The sequence below is a fragment of the Dipodomys spectabilis genome, unplaced genomic scaffold (assembly GCF_019054845.1).
Source record: "Dipodomys spectabilis isolate Male_0828 unplaced genomic scaffold, ASM1905484v1 ptg000024l, whole genome shotgun sequence".
Lineage (NCBI taxonomy): Eukaryota > Metazoa > Chordata > Mammalia > Rodentia > Heteromyidae > Dipodomys > Dipodomys spectabilis.
Window position 1 is genome coordinate 997,884 of NW_024870701.1, and position 20,517 is coordinate 1,018,400.

The window sequence follows — 20,517 nt, forward strand, 5'->3', positions numbered from 1 at the left end:
AGAACTTTTTACATTGACATCAGGGTAAAGAGTTTCTTGTTGTCTTATCAAAGGTTCTTATGAAAACCCCACTATTCTGCAAAGTTCAAAAAAGCCTTAGAGAGGGAGAGCAGATCCCCAGAAATCCTATAGTGAAAAAATTGACAAGTTCTGCACTGAGGAGAAAATTTGGCTGAAAGAGTTTTAACTTGAAGTTGTTTAAGACAGACATAAAAAAATATAGATTGGAGCCATCCTCTTAATTGTGGCATTTTCCAACATAATTATCACCTACCTCTCAATACAGTCAAACTTCAGAAGGGAACAAAAAGATTCAGGAGATTTGAGATAAGTTAAGACATGTTCACTTTGATTACTAAGCAAATCTCTTGGAGTACACCCAACCCGCCTTCCTACTCATGGTTATTAGTAAAGGAGAGGAGATAGAGGAACTCAGCCTAAACCACTGCTATGCAAACCAATTATGTGCCAAGTTCTGGTCAAGGAAGCCTAGTAAGAATAAGGGGGGAAAATCAAGCTTTGTTATAAAATATCCACAAACAATGTGGGAATATAACAAGAATAAACAACAAAGAACAGATGCTATTAAGAAGCCAATGTATTATATCATTTACAGAAAAATATTCTCAATCAATCCTGTGAAAGAATGTAACTTTCAGTAACCATTCTGGATAAAAAGCAGGTAAACTTCAACATATAAAACATTATCCCTTAACTGAAATATTATGATTAAATGATAAACTAGAAGGTACTTAATTTGAGGACAATGATAGCAATAGAAATCAACTAGCGGGTTGCCAGTATCTCACATCTGTAATCCTAGCTACTTGGCAGGCTGAGATTGTGTTCTGAGACCAGACTGGCAAAAACAATTTTGAGACCCCCTTCTTAGCCAATAGTTGGGTATGGTGGCACTGGCCTCATTTTGGCTTTGTGGAAGGCTAAGATTGGAAAGATCTTAAGTCCAGACTAGTCTGGTAGAAAAATCTATGAGCCTCCATCTCAAAGGAAAGAATCTGGGTGTGATTTATCAGTCTGTCATTCCAGCTATGATGGATGTGTCTTGGTACAAGCATATGACTGGGCAGGGAGCATAGCCCTACCTCAAAAATAACCAGTAAAAAAAAGGGCTGTTGTTGGCATGGCTCAGTGGTAAGACTATCTGTTGAATAAGCATAAACACCTGGAAATAAAACTCAGAACCACAAGAAAAAAAAATCAACAGAGAACAACAATATCAAGGAAGTCCAATAAAACTATAAAACTATAAAAGAATGCTAATAATTTTAGAAGTACAATGAATAAAAAGTCTATTCATCTTAATAACACTGGAACACATGAAATTAACTTAAAAATGTTTTTAACAGGGATTAATATGTCTCAATCCTGTAATCCTAGCTACTTAGAGATCAGGAGCTCATGGTTCAAGGTCAGCCCAGGCATAAGAAAGTTCAGGAGGGGCTGGGAAGGTGGCTCAGTGGTAGAGTGCTTGCCTTGCATGCCTGAGGCCCTGGGTTTGATTCCTCAGCACCACATAAGCAAAAAGAAAAAAGCCGGAAGTGGCGCTGTGGTTCAAGTGGTAGAGGGCTAGCCTTGAGCTGAAGAGCTGAGAGACAGCACCCAGGCCTAGAGTTCAGGCCCCACGACTGGACCAAAAAAAAAAAAAAGCTTTTGGGCTGGGAAGGTGGCTCAGTGGTAGAGCGCTTGCCTTGCATGCTCGAGGCCCTGGGTTCGATTCCTCAGCACCACATAAGCAAAAAGAAAAAAGCCGGAAGTGGCGCTGTGGCTCAAGTGGTAGTGCGCTAGCCTTGAGCTGAAGAGCTGAGGGATAGCGCCCAGACCCCGAGTTCAGGCCCCACGACCGGACCCCAAAAAAAAAAAAAAAAAAAAGAAAGTTCAGGAGACTCCATCTCAGTCAGTGTGGGTACAGTGGCGTGTATCTGTCATCTTATTCAACAATAGAAGTTCAAATAGAAGGCTCCACAGACCAGGCTAGCCCAGGTATAAAGTGAAATCTTATCTTGAAAATAATTGACAAAAGCCAGGCACTGAGGACTGTGGTTCAAAGCCAACCTGGGCAGGAAAGCCTATGAGACTCTTATCTCCAATAAACCACTAGAAAACTGGAAGTGGCACTGTGCCTCAAGAGGTAGACAGAGTGCTTGCCTTGAGCTGAAAAAGGGCTTGGAGTGGGGCTCAAGTGATAGGTCACCTGCTCAACAAATGTGAGGCCTAGTATTATAAAAAGCAAAAAACAAAAAACAAAAGTTGAAGTGGAGAAAACTATAACATTTTGCTTAAGAAAAGATATAAATATGCAAAACATTTAATACTTTTTAAAATGACAAGATAATTTCTCACCAATATACCTATGAGTTCAATGTGATGACAATGAAAGGAAAATCACAAGATATGTATGGAATTAAAAAAAAAGTTTAAAGTATGAGAATATGTCTGTCTAGAAAATTATGAAAAGCAGTTAAGAATGTTCTACTGTGTAAAATATATTAGAAAGTGACAGATTATGATTCTATGATAGGGCAAAAATCTTGAGACATAGACCTAAGACTACATTGAGGACCATTCAAAACTGGGAAAACAACAAGTTACTTAATAAAAGGTAGTGAGTTATATCAGTGATAATACTTTATCTCTCGCTCTCTTTTTTTCTTCTTCCAAGTCTGTGCTGTTTATTTCAGGTTCAAGGTGTAAATGTCCAGTAGGCAGGTGGAAAGAGGGTCTCTAATTTTTTAGTTGTTATTATAAATATGATGTACAGAGGTTATAGTTATACAAGTAAGAGTATATTTCATTCTGGATGTCACCACTTCCCTTACTCTCTCCCAGTTTTCCCCTCACTTTCTCTTTCTTAAGCTAAAATGAATTACAAATGAACTAACACTCAAAACCATTTGGCTATGTTGGTGTTTACCTGTAGGCCTAACTATTCAGGAGGCTGAAATAGAGTATCACTGGAGTTCAAGAGTCTGAAACTAGCCTGGCAGCATGGTAATACACCATCTCAAAATAACAAAGGCACTCCCTATAACCATACCAGTTAAATAATCAACCAAAAAACTAAAACATCACAAAAATCCCATAAAAATACTAGGGAAAAAATTGGAAGCATTAAAAAATATTAGAGGGGCTGGGAAGGTGGCTCAGTGGTAGAGCGCTTGCCTTGCATGCCTGAGGCCCTGGGTTCGATTCCTCAGCACCACATAAGCAAAAATAAAAAAGCCGGAAGTGGCGCTGTGGCTCAAGTGGTAGAGCGCTAGCCTTGAGCTGAAGAGCTGAGGGACAGCGCCCAGACCCAGAGTTTAGGCCCCACGACTGGACCAAAAAAAAAAAAAAAAAAATTAGAGAGAAAAGGGAGGCTTTCCCAAATGCATTTAAAGTCTTTAAGCTTAAGTGGAAAAGATAATTAGAACAAGAAACTAACAGATTATTTACATTGTCATAGTTTTCAGTTCTACCTCTTAAAGCAAAGTAAGATAGGAAGGAAGGGATTTCAACCTAAGTAATGGGATTAGAGGCATATGACCAATGCCATATAGCTATTGCATAATTCCTAGACTACTGTAGAACTACTGTCTCACAATCATCTAAGAAAACCCTAAACTGATTAGGCAAATTAATGGTAGGTGTTCCAGTGACAGGAAAGGTATGGCAGTATCTGAAAGAGCACAGATGTAGTGCCCTTATCACATATATCATGAGGGAGAGACAGACTTGAATGCATAAATGTAAAGTCCAATAAAATTTCATTAATGGATTATGGTATTGGATTTCTACTCCTATCTTGACAACTGGTATTGTTGAATGTAATGGGGCTCCTGAGTCAATGGGGCTCCTGCATCTACTCACTTACATTTAGTTAAGGGACTTAGATTGCCAAGGGAATGGCTGAGGGGCCTTCATACTTTTCAGAATTCTAGCACAAGGTAGGACAGGAAACTCAGAAGGTACAAAAGGAAGAAACTGCCTTAGACTATCAAAATAGAGGAATCTATGGCCTGAGGGCTGAATAAGATATATGATAAGACATACACATATACTTTTTATTGGCTGCCTGTGGCCATCTGTCTGCACTGATGATTTTGTATGACTTAAAAATGATGTTAAAAATATTCTAATGGCCTTTGACAGAAAAAAAGTTCTCCACTTCTGGAAGATAAAAATGATCAACTATGAAACAGTCAATATACAGCATATTTGCTGGATGCTGATGGTTCATGTCTAGAATCCAAGCTAGCTGGTAGATTGAGATTGATGTTTGAAGCTAGTTGAGGCAGACAAATCTGAGAGACTGTTATCTCTAATTAACCAGCAAAAAGATGTAACTAGAAATGTGGCTCAAGTGATAGAAAATAAGCTGTGATCAAGCAAGCACTAAAGCCTCTGAGTTCAAGCCCCAGTACTAGCACAAAACACATAACCAACAAAAACCCAGCACATTAAATTAGAAGGAAAAAGTGGGAAAAATATTTGCATTAAATAGAGTAGCTAATTTATTTAACTTAACCATTTTTACCCTACAAAATGGCACAACAGGGCTACAGGTGTAACACAGTGATAGAGTACTTGGCTAATACATTTAAGGCTCTGGGTTTGAGCCTCAGCATTACAAAAACAATACAAGACAAAACAAAACCCCAACTTCCCCCAAGCAAAACAGTACCTTTGTGCCATTTTCTTTGTAAGAAAAAAAGACATCTCCTTGAGTGTGGTAATATGATTTAATAAAACTTATGCTATAGAAATAACATTTTTGCTGGTCGTGGGGCTTGAACTCTGGGCCTTGGTACTGTTCCTGAGCAATTTTGCTCAAGGCTACAGCTCTACCACTTTGAGCCACAGTGCCACTTCCAGTTTTCCTGGTAGTTAATTAGAGGTAAGAATCTCATGGACATTCCTGCCTTGGCTGGCTTTGAACCATGATCTTTAGATCTCAAGTTTCCTGAGTAGCTAGGATTACAGATGTGAGCCACTGGTGCCTGCCTGAAATAACTATAATTTAATGTGTGTGTTTAAGGAGCTGTTAAACACAAAGTCTGTTATTTGTATTGTTAAAACAACTAGCTTCATGTTAATTGTTAAGTACTTTTGTAGAGCCATGAGGTTCTTTAAAGAATGTTCCTTTCAAAATACAAAGCAGGCTAATGATAGTTACTTTTATGTGAGACATTTATTGGAGTTGTGCCTTCTCTACCATACTGGACTACTAAATTCAATAAAAGTTAAAAAAAAAAGTGAAGCTGGGCGCCCATGGCTCACGCCTGTAATCCTAGCTACTCAGGAAGTTGAGATCTGAGGATCGTGGTTCAAAGCCAGCCCAGGCAGGAAAGTCCATGAGACTCTTATCTCCAATAAATCAGTAGAAAACCGGAAGTGCCACTGTGGCTCAAGTGGTAGAGCGCTTGACTTGAGCTGAAGACCATAGGGACAGCGCCCAAGCCAAGAATTCAAGCCCCACGACCCACCAAAATAAAAACAAATGAACAAACAAAAAAAGTGAAAAGGCAAAAGATATAAACAGTTTCTGTAATATAAAAATGTTCAACTTAAAAAAAATTGACTATTGGGGCTGGGAAGGTGGCTCAGTGGTACAGCGCTTGGCTTGCATGCCTGAGGCCCTGGGTTCGATTCCTCAGCACCACATAAGCAAAAAGAAAAAAAAAATTGACTATTTTCTTTTTGTCATTTTGTTGACTAATTACATCACTGGGACTAGAGGGTATATCTCAATGGTAGTATATTTACTTAGAATGTCAGTCTATAGGTTCAACCTATGGGAAAGCATAACACTGGGCAACACTGAGAAAAAGCTGGGCACAGTGTTGAGCATGAGCACATCTAGTCATAATTATTTGGGGGAGTCCTAGTTATTGGGAAGAGAGGGCAGAGGTAGAAGGATGATTCAAATCCATGAATTTTGAGACCAGCCTAGTCAACATAACAAGTCTTCATTTCAAAACAAAACAGTGAAGACTCAAATTATCAGTAAAAGAAAATATGAAATTGAACAAAAAAAAGATATGTATAGGCAGATTGAAAGAGATATGAATAAGGGCTGGGGAAGTGGCCCAGTGGTAGAGCACTTGCCTTGCATGCATGAGGCCCTGGGTTCGATTCCCCAGCACCACATAAGCAAAAAGGAAAAAAGCTGGAAGTGGTGCTGTGGCTCAAGTGGTAGAGCGCTAGCCTTGAGCTGAAGAGCTGAGGGACAGAGCCCAGGCCCAGAGTTCAGGCCCACGACCGACCTCCCCCCCCCAAAAAAAGAAATATGAATAACAAACCATACCTAAGTAAAGTTGTTTCAACAATATATATAGTAAAACAAGCTGCTTTTACTTCACTAACTGAAGAAGATTTTTAAGCAATAATGCCTAGGATGGCAGGGAGTAGTGGAATATATCTGTAATCCCAGCTATGCAGAGATGGATGCAGGAGAATACTTAATTAGAGGCTAGTCAGAGCAAAATTAGCAAGACTCTAAACAAAATAAAGACTAAAGTGTTAGGACACAGCTCTAGTGGTATAGTACTTGCTAGAGCCCTGAGTTACCCCAGTAACACAAACACAAAAAGCCTAGAGTAGGAAAATGGGTATGTTCCCACATTGTGACAAGTTTGTACTTGGTACAAGTTTCCCAAAGGGAAATTTGTCAATATGTATCAACAGTCTAATAAATATATAGCCACAGACCACTTAATGATGGAGAACGTGTTCTGAGAAATAAGGGGATTTCACTGTGTAAACATCATAGCATAATTACATAAATCAAGATGGCGAGATTGCCATCATTTAATGTGGTCTCTTAATCCAATCAAGACATGTAAATGCCAGGAGTACAAAGCTGCCTCTGGCATAATGAAGCCCTTTGTTTTATAATTAATACTTTTACATTTATATTTTCTTTACTTTTTTTTTGTGATACTGTGAATTGAGCTCTAGGTCTCACACTTGTTAATAAAGTGTTCTACCACTTGAGACACACCTTACTCCTAAACATTATTTTTTAAGTAGGAGTACACTCTAATATTAAAATGCATATGAATATATACTAGTACCATAGTCACTTATTATTATGAAGTATCACGATCTGTAGGTAACTATATGTGCTATACTTACATATGACTGGCAGTGGCAGTGTTGTAGGTTTCATTTTCTTCTTTTTTTGTGTGTGTGTGTGTGCTGGTCTTGGGGCTTGAACTCAGGGCCTGGTTACTGTCCTTTAGTGTTTTGCTCAAGGTTAGACTTCAACCACCTTAGTCACAAGCTCTATTTCCTTTTTCTATTAGTAGTCAAGTGGATGTAAGAGTCTAATGGACTTTCTTGCCCAGACTAGCTTAGAACTGCAATCCTCAGATCTCAGCCTCTGGAGTAGCTAGGATTACAGGCATAAGCCACTGGTGCCCAGCTAGGTTTCTTTAGATTAGCATCAATCAGAGATAGGTTGAGTAATGGTTTGTAATGGCCACAGTGTCACTAAGCACTAGGAATTTTTCTTTTTTTTTTTGGGTCCGGTCATGGGGCCTGAACTCTGGGCCTGGGCGCTGTCCCTCAGCCCTTCAGCTCAAGGCTAGTGCTCTACCACTTGAGCCACAGCGCCACTTCTGGCTTTTTTCTGTTTGCTTATGTGGTGCTGAGGAATCGAACCCAGGGCCTCAGGCATGCAAGGCAAGCGCTCTACCACTGAGCCACCTTCCCAGCCCCAGCACTAGGAATTTTTCAAGTCTATAAAAATTTAGTGTGACCATTCTTGTAGATGCTATCCACCTTTGATTGAAATGTTATTAAGAGGCACATGAATATACATATTTTGCAAATGAATAAAACACTTTTAAAACTATATCCAGACTGAAGGTATAAGTCAGTGGCAGAGTGCTTGTTAGCCTGTGTGATGCCTTGGGTTCATTCCTCAACTCCATAAAAATAAACAGAAGAACTATACTAAAAGGAAGTACTCTAACCTGAGATATCATGGCTTTACCGCATTTATAAAACTTTTTGCAATAAGTATGGATTTTAACTTAAAGAGGGGAAAATAAATTTCCTGAGGGACAGTTAAAAAATCTATTTTCTACTGACTTTATTTAAATTGTAAAACATCATGAGAACTATCTATGTACCTCTCCTGTTCTGCATTGACATTTTGAAGAATTTAAAATCAAAAGTACTTTGAAAAGATAAAACTTTGAAGTAGACTTTGAGAAAAGTGGCAGAGGCAATGTTAGAGAAACAAGAATATCTTTTTGACAAAGAAGCATTCTTAAGTATGTTCTAAAAATATTAAATTACATACCTTGATGCAGTCTATTAGCCACACCAGGGCTGCCACAATATGAGGCCAGGTGTGAGGGGCTCCCACTGTATACATGGAGCTTTTAGATAGTGCGAAAGGATATCTACACAAACGAGGGAAAGAAAAGTTAACTTCTGTTGCCATAATAAAGCACTAAATTAAAATTGAGAAGTTACACTGGAAAACCTCTGCTTTGCCCCATTTGGGCAGAATCTGCTGAGATTCTTACTCGCTAATGATTTTATGTATTTTTGTGATTTCTTCTCTATGGATTGCTTTGCATTATAATACCTTAACCTGCAGAATTTGATTTACAACCAGAATGCTGAACTCCCAAAATATCTTTTGTTTCCTTAATGTACTCTCAATAAACCATGTGTATGAACTTCTGATATTCTCATCCTCCATCCACCCTGTGCTTACCTTTTTTTATTTTTGCGACAGTCTTGTGTTGTATAGGTCACATTGGAACTTGTTAAGTAACTCAAGCTGGCCTTAGACTGGTGATTTTCCTGCCTCAGCTTTCCAAGTATTGGGATTATAGGAGTGCACCAACCACACATGGCCTGTGCTTATTTTTTTTTTTTTTTGGGTCCGGTTGTGGGCCTGAACTCTGGGCCTGGGCGCTGTCCCTCAGCTCTTCAGCTCACGGCGAGTGCTCTACCACTTGAGCCACAGCACCACTTCCGGCTTTTTTCCTTTTTGCTTATGTGGTGCTGGGGAATCGAACCCAGGGCCTCATACATGCAAAGCAAGCTCTCTACCACTGAGCCACCTTCCCAGCCCCTGTGCTTATCTTTTATGGTCTTTTTTCAATTTTACCTCACTCCATTTACTCTAATCTTGCTGTTTTCATTCCTAAAATCTGTAACTAGGTTGTACTTTCTGTACTGTATTATTTCAGCATGTTCAACACCTTATGTGTATCTCCTGTAATTCTGTAATAACCTACTACTATAGTTAGAGTGTTTGTCCCTTAGAACTCAGGTGTTAGAATCCTAATGCCCAAAGCTATGTATTGGTTATATATACATGGCACCACTGGGAGGTGACTGATCCTTTTATGAATGGATTAGTCCATTTCTGGATTAGTGGGTTACTGAGAAAGTGGGCTTTGTTTTAAAAGTTAACTCTGACACACTTGTTCTCTTTTGTCGTGTGGTACTCTTTATCATGACATGACCTAGCCAGAAAGCCCCCACTAAATGCTGAGCCACTAGCCCCATTCTTCTGGGTTACCCAGGTTCCAGAACCATGGGCTACATAAACTCTTATTCTTTATAAATTTCCTAGTCATAGGAATTTTTGTTATAGCTAAACAAACAACCCTCCAAAAGCAAAATCTGAATCAATAGAACTATGAAGCTGTTTTATTTACCCTTTAATTTATTCAAACTCTTTACAAATTTATTGAGTTTGGTTTCTCTCAGTGTTCCAATAAATTTTTTAGACTGATGAGAAATATACATACCCAAGATCTTTAAAAATTCTTGGAACCTCTTCTTCAAATTTTGTGTCAGGAAGTTCATATGAAGGGCATAGGAAGCCATAAAGAAAACTGAAGATCTTAAGGAAGTCCTTAATAGATGGAGCTTGAAGAGACTTCACGGACACATTATATGCATAACCATTTTCTGTAAGAAACTACAATAATTTTTATGAACAAGCAAACAATTTTGAAATAGAAAAAAAATTATTGGAATAAGGCCGCAACTTGACTATTTAACTTAGAAAATACCTCACAGAGTTGTCGAATACACTGCTGAATGAATGCTTTGTCATTAAGTGGTCTCGGATCCTTTATTTTTTCAGAACTGGAAAATATACCAAGCTGACTATTCCGGGATCCATGTCCACTTGTTCTAGAAACATATTTTTAAAAAGGCAGTCAAAACAATATCCTTCTGTGGTCAAGTCTGACTTATTTTAAGGCGATTAATACTAAAGGTTAATTTTTAGTTCTTATTAACTAAACAAAATTCTATTAATTAAAGCAGAGGAAGAGTAAAGTATGATATTATAGCAGTCAAAGATAATTTTGATATACCTCTATGGAGATGTATCTCATGGCAGAGCACTTGCTTAGTATGTGCAATGCTCCCAGGATTGTACAAATGAAACAAAACACACAACAAAAAAATCTTCTGATGTTTTATATTATTGATACACATCATTCTTTAACAATGTACATTCACGGTCCACTCTATCGTTTAAGTATTCAATAAACACAGTCTCTTTCAGGCTTATCTGCCTATGATTGTTCCCTTACTCAGCACTACCTAATTTGACACTATTTCTTTTTGGAAAAATGCCTGAAGATTATTGAAAGAGTTAATGTAGACAAAGCATTTAAAACAATATTTGACCCATAGGAATGCTCAATACCTGTTGAACTTTGTAAATATTACTGTCATCTCCTTTAATGATGTCTCAGAACTGCTTATGGAGATACTCTTATTTGTTGTCTCCACTTTTACACTTGGTGAAATTGAAACACAGAGGTAAAGTAATCCTCCCAAGGCTTTTCAAATAATAGGAATTTTTCCTGTTAATCTGTCAAACTTCTACCTCCAGTACAGATAGCTGCTAATCTAGTTTAGTGAATGGGCTCAAAGTGTTAGCTAAGGATCACTGAGAAGTCAACCTATTAAAAAAATATAATTACATTGTTATTATTTATTTATTTTTTGCCAGTCTTGGGGCTTGAACTCAGGGCCTGGGCACTGTCCCTCAGCTCTTCAGCTCAAGGCTAGCACTCTACCACTTGAGCCACAGTGCCACTTCCGGCTTTTTTCTTTATGTGGTGCTGAGGAATCGAACCCAGGGCCTCAGGCATGCAAGGCAAGCACTCTGCCACTGAGCCACCTTCCCAGCCCCCACAGTTCATTTTTTTTTTTTTGGCTGGTTGTGGGGCCTGAACTCTGGGCCTGGGCGCTGTCCCTTAGCAATTCAGCTCAAGGCTAATACTCTACCACTTGAGCCACAGTGCCACTTCAGCTTTTTCTGCTTATGTGGTGCTGAGGAATTGAACCCAGGGCCTCATGCACGCAAGGCAAGCACTCTACCACTGAGCCACCTTCCCAGCCATGTATAGTTCATTTTTAACATAGGGTATATTATACTTAATACCATGACTGCATTTGTTCACCTTTTCTCCTTCCTGTGAACTGCTTTGCCCCTCTCAAAGACAACAAAAAATACCAAAAACAAACAACATCAACAATAATACAAGTCAAATCTCTTTTTTTTTTTGTCAGTTGTGGGACTGAACTCTGGGCCTAGGCACCTATCCCCTCAGCTCTTTAGCTCAAGATGAGTGCTCTACCACTTGGGCCACTGTGGTTTTCTGGTGGGTAAGTGGAGATAAGAGTCTCATAGACTTTTCTGCCCTGGTTGGCTTTGAACTGCAATCCTCAGATCTCAGGCTCCTGAGTAGCTAGGATTACAGGCGTGAGCCATTGGTACCCAGTGAGATAAGATTTTATTATAGCCAGGACTGCCTTGAATAAACTATTCTCCATTCTCTGCCTCTAAACTTTTGGGATTATAGGCAAGTGCCACCAGGATGACTCCATTTTAAACTGGTGAAAACTAGAGTACAACCTCTGTCTTGAAAGGAATCATGTCATTTAATTTTTTCCTTATCTGAAAGCATCAGTGAATGGTTACTTGGACTGTACAAGGCCCTGGTTTCAACTCACAATGAGACACTACCACTACCAATGAAAAGAAATCTATTAGAACAAATAAAAAATAGTATTACCTTTTACCAAATATAGATACTTTTCTTTCAGATGTAGGTCTACTTATACTCAACTTTCCAAAGGCTGGTTTCTCTTTGCTTGAAGAAAAATAGAAAAACAATTGTTTAAAATAAAAAGCATAAGCTCAAAACACGTTGGAAATATGTTAGAACCAAAATTTCTTCCCATTAAAACTATTCAAAATCATAAAAGATATCAGCAGCAATCTCTAACTGTTATGACTACAACGGGCTACTGTAAGTTACAATGCTAAGTTAAGAAGCAGAATACTTATCTATTTTATTCTATCTTCAAGTATGCTATGGATAACAACTTTAAGGAAAAAGAAAAGATATAAAAATCCTTTCAGAAGCCGGGTGCTGGTGGCTCATGCCTGTAATCCTAGCTACTCAGAAAGCTGAGATCTGGGCTGGGAAGGTGGATCAGTGGTAGAGCGCTTGCACTGCATGCTTGAGGCCCTGGGTTCAATTCCTCAGCACCACATAAGCAAAAAGAAAAAAGCCAGAAGTGGCACTGTGACTCAAGTGGTAGAGCACTAGCCTTGAGCTGAAGAGCTGAGGGACAGCGCCCAGGCCCAGAGTTCAGGCCCCACGACCAGACCCAAAAAAAAAAAAAAAGAAGGCTGAGATCTGAGGAACGTGGTTCAAAGCCAGCCTGGGCAGGAAAGTCCATGAGACTAGATTGCCAATAAAAACCACCAGAAAGTGGGCACTGTGGCTTAAGTGGTAGAGTACTAGCCTTGAGCTGAAGAGCTCAGGGACAGCGCCCATGCCCAGAGTTCAAGCCCCATGACTGACAAAAAAAAAAAAAAAAATCCTTTTGGGGAGCTAGGAAGGTGGCTCAGGGGTAGAGGGCTTTCCTTGCATGCATGATGTCCTGGGTTCGATTCCTCAGTACCACACACACAAAAAAAAGTTGGAAGTGGCTCTGTGGCTCAAGTGGTAGAACACTAGCCTTGAGCTGAAGAGGTGAGGGGCAGTGTTCAGGCCCCATGACCAAAAAAAAAAAAAAAAAAAGAAAATCCTTTCAGTCATACATTCATAGCTATTTTGAATTTTTCTTTTAAAGCTTGTTTTTTTAAATTAAAATTTTTGACTTTGTATTTATTATAAGTATATTATACACAAACCAAACCAAGAATATTTGGGGAAATTTTCATCAGGACTCTCTTCTTCCTTCAATGGTGGTACCCAGTGCAAATAAGGATGTACCTTCTGAATACTTGTCTATCTGTCTGTCTATTTTATGGGAGTGGGATTTGAAATCAGGGCCTATGCTTGCTAGACAAGTGCTCTACTTCTTGGCCTATGTACCTAGTTCTTCAACACATAGTAAGATATGCAGTTCTACAAAAGATAAATTTAGAAATGAAAAAAAAAGTGAGATATGGGCCTTGCTAAAAACATGCTATTGCCAGGCGCCAGTGGCTCATGCCTGTAATCCTAGCTATTCAGGAGGCTGAGATCTGAGGATTGCAGTTCCTGCCAGCCTGGGCAGGAAAAGTCTGTGAAACTGTTATCTCTTAACTACTAAAAATGGAAGTGGTGCTGTGGCTGAATTGGTAGAGAGCTTGCCTTGAGCTGAAGAGCTCAGGGATAGCACCCAGGTCCAGAGTTCAAGCCCCATGACCAACAACAAACAAACAAACAAACAAAAGCAAAAAAAAAAAACCCAAAACTTAAAAAAAAACATGCTATTATGTCTGTTACTCTTACTAAAATTAGTATCTGTTAATATTTTAAGTTTTAATTTCTAATATGGTTAATACCAACAGATATAGCAGGAGAATAGTGGTGCGTATGATGTAAGTCTGCCCTCAAACCCTCCATTTGCCTTCTTCTCTCTTGAGTGCTGGTATTATAGGTGTGCATTACAAAACTCACTGTCAGAATAAAGCTCTATGTAATGTACATGTTGTAAATTACTGAAAAACCCATTGACAATGGCAATATTTCTCCTTTAATACAACTGAAGACATAAATCTGTAACAGTACAAAAATTCCTTAGGGCTGAAGAACTTCTGGCTAGTGAGCTGCATATAGCCCAAGAAATGATTTGGTACATGACAAAACAGAATACATATGATTCTTGTGTTTTCTGTATGTAGCCTGAGGTGGTCTACCTACATCGGGCTGAAAATGGTACTACAAATATCCAAATGGCCGTTGGCAGAATAAAAGTTCCTCACGCCTCAAAATGTATTCAGAAAAATATATTTCAAACATCTACAAATAACAGAAACTCACCCTATGTAAATGCAAGGACTTTATCAAGTAACTTGTGCCTAGTAGGCATTAGTGCCCCCATTCCACAAGGGCTTACAAAAGCCTTCTGTTAACTAGAAGTATGTCATTAAAGGGGAGGGGGGAAGTCTACATTTTTTGATACCAAGCTCATGCAGACACCTTTTGCTGTGAATTTTGAGGGAATAATTTGAAGTAGTGTTCTGTTGCCTTCTATGACACTGTAGCTAATCAACAGAGAAAATAATACTGCTTTGATTTGAGTAAGAACTTTGGTAGTAGGAAACATTTTAATAAGTTCAAAGTTATAGAATAGACCGTGTATGAACCAAAAACCATAAGATAAAAAAGGAGAACAGTATTGAAGGGGCATTCCTTTTAGAAGGTGCCTTGCGAAGGACTTAACTTTGAGAATTTAAGGAACAAATGAGATAAATTCGTAACACTTAACTGACGTACCACTTTTAGATTTCATTTACTCCAAATTAGGTAACACTGGAAAGAGAAATCCATCATACTACATCCCCCCGCCCCCTCCTCTTGCCATGTCATGGGGCTTCAGCTCAGGGCCTGGGTGCTGTCCCTGAGTCTCTTTTCAAGACTACCTCTCTACCACTTGGCTCACAGGCACCACTTCCCATCTTTTCTGAATAGTTTATGGGAGTTAAGTTCTCACAAAGTTTTCTTACCTGGCTAGCTTCAAACCAGGATCCTCAGATCTCAGCCTCCTGAGTAGCTAGTATAATAGGCATAAGCCACCAGCACCTGGCCATACTACATCTTTATATCAACTACTTTTTATGATTTCTTTGCCCAAGACAATAGGTATGAGAGACACTTACGTTTGAGGGGTATAAAGGCATTGTTTATTCATGTCCAAAGATCTCAACTCCTGCATAGAGAGACGGCCAGCACCACCAGTAGAAACTGAACTGCGCTTCATGCTTATGACCTTCATTCATGAATTTAGTGTTAGCAAAAATTCCACAGGTAAACGGTAAACAAAAAACTTTATACTCAAGGGAAAAGCAGTGTTCTGCTTTTTCAAGATAATTTCATGTACTATCTTTACTTGCTCACGTACATACAAGTCTTGATTTGCAAAGAAACACCTATGTAACTTCAAGTATACAATACTTAAAAACATTTACTAATGGTACATCATATATAAGGGCATCTACTAGTGTAGAAGATACAAATGAATATGATTCCTATCTTTTCAAGGGTACTCATGATCACAAAAATCCCTGAATATCCTGACCATATCCCTATTATTGTGTGTGTGTTTATTTCAATGGGAAGTCAGAGATAGGTTGACAAGAACTGCCTCAAGTTCTCTTTATTCCCCTTACAATGCTCACTTCATTATTCATCTCAAGGAAGAGAACTATTCTGTTTCTTTTCCTAATACCAATCTCTCCTTTATACTCAATTACTGTCCCTATGGTTCCAATCTCAAGGTTTATCCTTGGATAAACCATCCAGTCCATAAATGATTTGTAGCATGCTTCCATTTTATTATCCTTTTAAAGAAAATTGATTTTATTCTTAATTCAGCATAATGTAACATTTAAAACTTTGTAACTGTGTCTATTTAGATCCAGAAGTACTCCAGTGTTTTATATACAATCATTTAAAATTGTCCTAGCATGACACAAATATAAACGGCAGAATAAACCTGTCAAGTATTTTTATCCTTATCTTTAAGCACATGTAAAACACACTGTCAAACAACATAAAAACTCTTGGAAGGGGTATGCGCAGTGCCTACTATACTATGGCTTTCTATATTAAATGTATGTGTGGACAATTTAATTCTTTTAAAAAGAAAACGAGTCTTTATCAACTTTGCAACATCCAAACAAGTTGTGTAACGAGGAAGAATTAACACTGTAGTTGCGCCTGGGTATTAAACATCTGTTTCATTTACTGAAACCAATGCCTCCCTTCTGGGGGTCAGGTTTCCATTTTAAAAAACACATGATTAGCACCTCAATCCTTTCAGCGCCACTCTAAAGGCTGTCTCGTAATTTATCAGGATTGACACATCTTTTGATTCTCGCTCCATCTCTGGTATTAGGCACTCTCCACGCAACCTTCTCAAGATCGGCCCTCCCTAACGTGAGGGAGTGGACATCTGTGATGATTTTTTTTTTTCTTTTTTCTTTTGCTTATGTGGTACTGAGGAATCGAACCCAGGGCCTCTGGCATGCAAGGCAAGCGTTCTACCACTGAGCCACCTTCCCAGCCCCTCTGTGATGATTTTTTACTTCTTTGGACACCCCATACTCTTTCACACTGACTACATTCACTTCCACTTCCTTTGTGTTTGTTTTTCGCGCATCTAGGTATACAATCCAGGGCTTTGGGCTGGCTAGGCAAGTGCTCTACCCGCCCTGCCCCCCCCCCCTCCCCGGGAAGTATCAACCCTTCCAGGCTAGTCCTTCTTCCACTCTCTCTTCATCCCTTCTCCTTCGTCTCTTCTACTTTACAGCGCTGTCTGCTCTCAACTAACACTTAAAATGTCCTCTCAAGATTTAGGCTTTCAGACATGACAGAGTTGCTACTAGACCGCTAAGTAGGAAGCTGCGGTGGCAGAAGAAGCCGACACATCACAACAACAGGCGAGTTCTAGTCTTTCCCTTCCCATCCTCTTCTCTCTCAGCTCGCTCCAGCCTGTCGTCCAGACCCTTCTCTCGTCCCTTGAACAATCGCTGCCAAGAGTAACGTTGGGGACTCGGAAAAAGCCCCAGGCAGCGTCCGCCCGAGCTCTCGCAGGACAACCAACACCACTCCATCACCTTCTCCCTCCACCGCAGCTTGGCCTTCATTACTTACCTTTCTTTCGGCCTTCTGACAAGGTCTAGGGGTCGAATTTCTCCAAACCGTGCTAACACTGCTCAGATACCAGAGAAGCCGCCAAAACGTAGGCTTCTACCTCCGCCACTCCCGGCGGCGGTTTGAATTTTAAAATCTCCGCCGACGCTGACGTCATCGCGCACGACGTGAGCACGCGTCATTCATCCGCGCCGGCTCGTCGTCGCCGGAAGTCGGCCTCTGCACAGCCCCCCGTCCCGCGGTCTTGCGGGTATACTGGCATCGGCCCCTGCCCTTGGCCAAGTTGGCCGGTCTTTGAAAGTGGGCCCTGAAGACCCGAGAGCTCCCACGCCGCCGGGGAATGATCTGGACGCTTTAAGTTTCCAAGGAAACGCCTTTTCCGTACAGCAACATGGCGGCGCCCATCGGCTCTCCTTCCCCACTCTCTCTCTAATGGTTACTGTTGGGTGCTATTTCCGTGAGGAAATCTGAGAAGGCGGCGTGCATTTTACCGACGGGAGACGAGGTGAGGTGGCTGTAGACTGTGGCGGCTGTCCGTTCCGAGGCTTTCGCCTTCGAGGCCTGGCTCAGTGTTCCCTCTGCTCTCCTGGTTCTCATGGTCCTCTAGTCGTGGGTTGCCCGCGAGGGCCCGAGGTGCTGAGGAGCCTACGGGAAGTGGCCCTGAGTTGCTGTGAGGCAACGAAGGAGTCAGTACTGTTGTTTTATTTCCTAACATTTCTCTGGATTTGAACCGAGAGTCAGGCATTGCCCGGTTCCTGGAAAGTAGCAGAACGTCTCTGAGCGAAAGCTGAGAAAACTTAACTAATTGTGTCATTAAGCAGAATTGTAAGTTGGAGGCAAATTGCTTTTTCTTGTGTGGATTTTACGCTCTCCCTCCCCCCCCAACAAAATTTTTACAATTAATTAGCCATTTCTGGGCTTCCTCACCTCATGAGGTAGCCAAGAAAGGGGTGCCCAGAGTCACCAGCATCGCCAATAGCAGCAATGGCCATTTGGCTGAGCAATTGCTATGGGGCCAAGCATTGTGCACCACATTCCATGTGGATTATCTCCTTCATGCAAATAATCTCTTTATACTGAATTATTACTGTCCTGTACACTGAAATGTAATAAAAGTGATGACAGTGAGGCTGAATGAGATCAAGTAATGATATTAACTGTTCTGTGAACTGCTTCTTATTTTTACTCACTGTCTTAGGTTTAGAAAGCTTTATCCAGAACTGTAGACCACCTTTTGAAAACGATAACGAAGTTCTGACCAGTTACTTGAGAACTGTGGCTCAGACCTATTATGGATCTGGACCCTTAACCTTGGAGTTTTGCTTAAAGCTTGTTTTCTTGGGGGGGGGGGGAGGGAGGGGTTGGAAGGAAAGGTGTAGTCCTAGAACTTGAATTCAGTCCTAGGTACTGTCCCTTAGTTCATTTTCTCAAGGATAGTGCTCTACCACTTAAACCATAGCTTCACTTTTGACCTTTTTTGGTAGTTAATTGGAGATAAGTAGGAGTCTCAGTGGCTTTGCTGCCTGGGCTTTTTTTTTTTTTTTTTTCCTCTCTTTTGGTCTGTCGTGGGGCTTGAACTCTGAGGCTGGGTGCTGTCCCTGAGCTCTTTAGCTCAAGGCTAGCACTCTACCACTTGAGCCAAAGCACCACTTCTGGTTTTCTGGTAGTTTATTGGAGATAAGAGTCTCACTGATGGTTCCTGCCCAGGCTAGCTTTGAACCATGATCCTCAGATCTCAGCTTCCTGAGTAGTTAGTATTACAGGCATGGGCCATGGGGATTCTGTGGGTTTAGTATTTTTGAAGTGCTGTTAAATTGGATTTGTTCTGACTAGACCAGTCCTTTAACCCTTTTACTCTGCTTATAGAACAATGATGCTGGGAAATGGGGTGATTTACTGTGACAAAATCAAGCATTGACTCATTAACAACTTCTCCTGAAATTATAGAACCCCTCTACATAGGTTTATCTCCTTAAATAGAAGGAGTTCACATAGTTAATGTATTAATATATTACTTTCTGATTTGTCAGGACACTTTTAAGGATTTATTGACTTACATACCTGAAGAATACGGACCTAGTGACTGGATCCAAGCACTAAAGCAAGAAGTGTGGAAGACATGAGAAGATAGTAGGAGGATTATATTGGGATTCCAGATAATAACAAGTTAAAACCTTCTTTGGCTGAGTTGGCAGAAAATTTTGAATGATCAACTCTGAAGTGAAAAGAAGTTTATATTAAAACACTGCAGCTTTCCTTAGAGCTGTTATATATATTAACAAGCATGAAATTCTCTTCCGTGCACATCAAATCTATGAATTAAGTATGTGTTTATTGGAATACAGATTATTGAAGAACTTGATCTTCAAAGTTCTGTTTTACTTCTAATTTTTGATTCCTAGACTTTTTTTTGAAGGAAGAAAATGTCTGTAGTACACCAGCTGTCATCTGGGTGGCTACTGGATCATCTTTCTTTCATTAACAAGATAAATTATCAATGTCAGCAACATCATGAACCTCATTGCAAAAATAAGCCTGTTTCTTCTGTCCATTTTGATTCTCTTCAAATGGATTCTTTGTCATGTTTTGGTGCCTCTGCTCCATGTATTGCTTTGGACTCTACCACTAAGCCAGAGAATGAGGATGGAGGAAATTGTGAAGTATTCACAAAAAAATATGTCTTTCGTCCTGAACTGTTTAATGTCACCAAACCTTATATAACTGCACCTGTTCACAAAGAACACCAACAAAGTAATGAAAAAGAACATCTAATGAACGGTGTTAAAAGAGAAATCTCCGTTTCTGTTATTGGGAAGGTAGACAGTTTTACATATATAATTTTCATTGAGCAAATCAAATACTTTGTAATTTATTAACTATAAACAAGATCTAATGAAGCAGAAAGCATTAGCATATCCAAGGTAATTTTTAACTAAAGATTCTACCATTCTAGAACACCAACTTGAATATTTCAGGAGTAAGCAAGTTTGACTCAGAAGTGAGTGTTCTATAAATAAAACCCCAATCCCTTTCTGTTTAGCCATTTAATGAGTAAAATTTTTAAAATTAAAGAACATGTTTCTTTCTGTGCAAAATGCTAAAAGCAGTAAGTGGAGTTTGGAAGGTTTATAGAGATCTGTTGGGGATAAGTTCATAATTAAAAATGGTAGTTTTAGAAAAGTTTCTACTAATGAAAGTGGAAATATACTGTTGGAAATGTACATGTCTGAAACACAAATGTTTGTATACATATATTTAAAAATACTAAAATATTTGGGTATACATGTAAGTATATTCTTTTAATTAAATTTATTTATTTTTTGATTATGTGGTACTGAGGAATTGAACCCAGGGATTCATGCAT

The 20,517-nt window shown here is 39.6% G+C and overlaps 2 protein-coding genes across 4 annotated transcripts in view; one reads left to right on the plus strand and one right to left on the minus strand.

Moving 5' to 3' along the window:
* The window catches only part of Ndc80 (NDC80 kinetochore complex component), a 49,048-nt gene extending 31,766 nt beyond the window's left edge, over positions 1-17,282 (minus strand). Inside the window, exons 1-6 of the mRNA XM_042675236.1 lie at positions 17,154-17,282; positions 15,158-15,267; positions 12,072-12,149; positions 10,047-10,170; positions 9,780-9,952; positions 8,309-8,411 (exon numbers count right to left, since the gene is read on the minus strand). Coding sequence (XP_042531170.1) covers positions 8,309-8,411; positions 9,780-9,952; positions 10,047-10,170; positions 12,072-12,149; positions 15,158-15,258 — 579 coding nt within the window. The 5' untranslated portion in view covers positions 15,259-15,267; positions 17,154-17,282. The remainder of the gene's footprint in view (positions 1-8,308; positions 8,412-9,779; positions 9,953-10,046; positions 10,171-12,071; positions 12,150-15,157; positions 15,268-17,153) is intronic.
* Positions 17,283-17,400: 118 nt separating this feature from the next.
* Mettl4 (methyltransferase 4, N6-adenosine) overlaps positions 17,401-20,517 on the plus strand; it is a 41,235-nt gene continuing 38,118 nt past the window's right edge. Inside the window, exons 1-2 of one of the 3 annotated variants that reach the window (XM_042675237.1) lie at positions 17,401-17,658; positions 19,184-19,969. In XM_042675237.1, coding sequence (XP_042531171.1) covers positions 19,577-19,969 — 393 coding nt within the window. In that variant the 5' untranslated portion in view covers positions 17,401-17,658; positions 19,184-19,576. Of the gene's footprint in view, positions 17,659-17,807; positions 17,979-19,183; positions 19,970-20,517 lie in introns of those variants that run through there. The other 2 variants (XM_042675240.1, XM_042675238.1) reach the window with 2 other exon arrangements.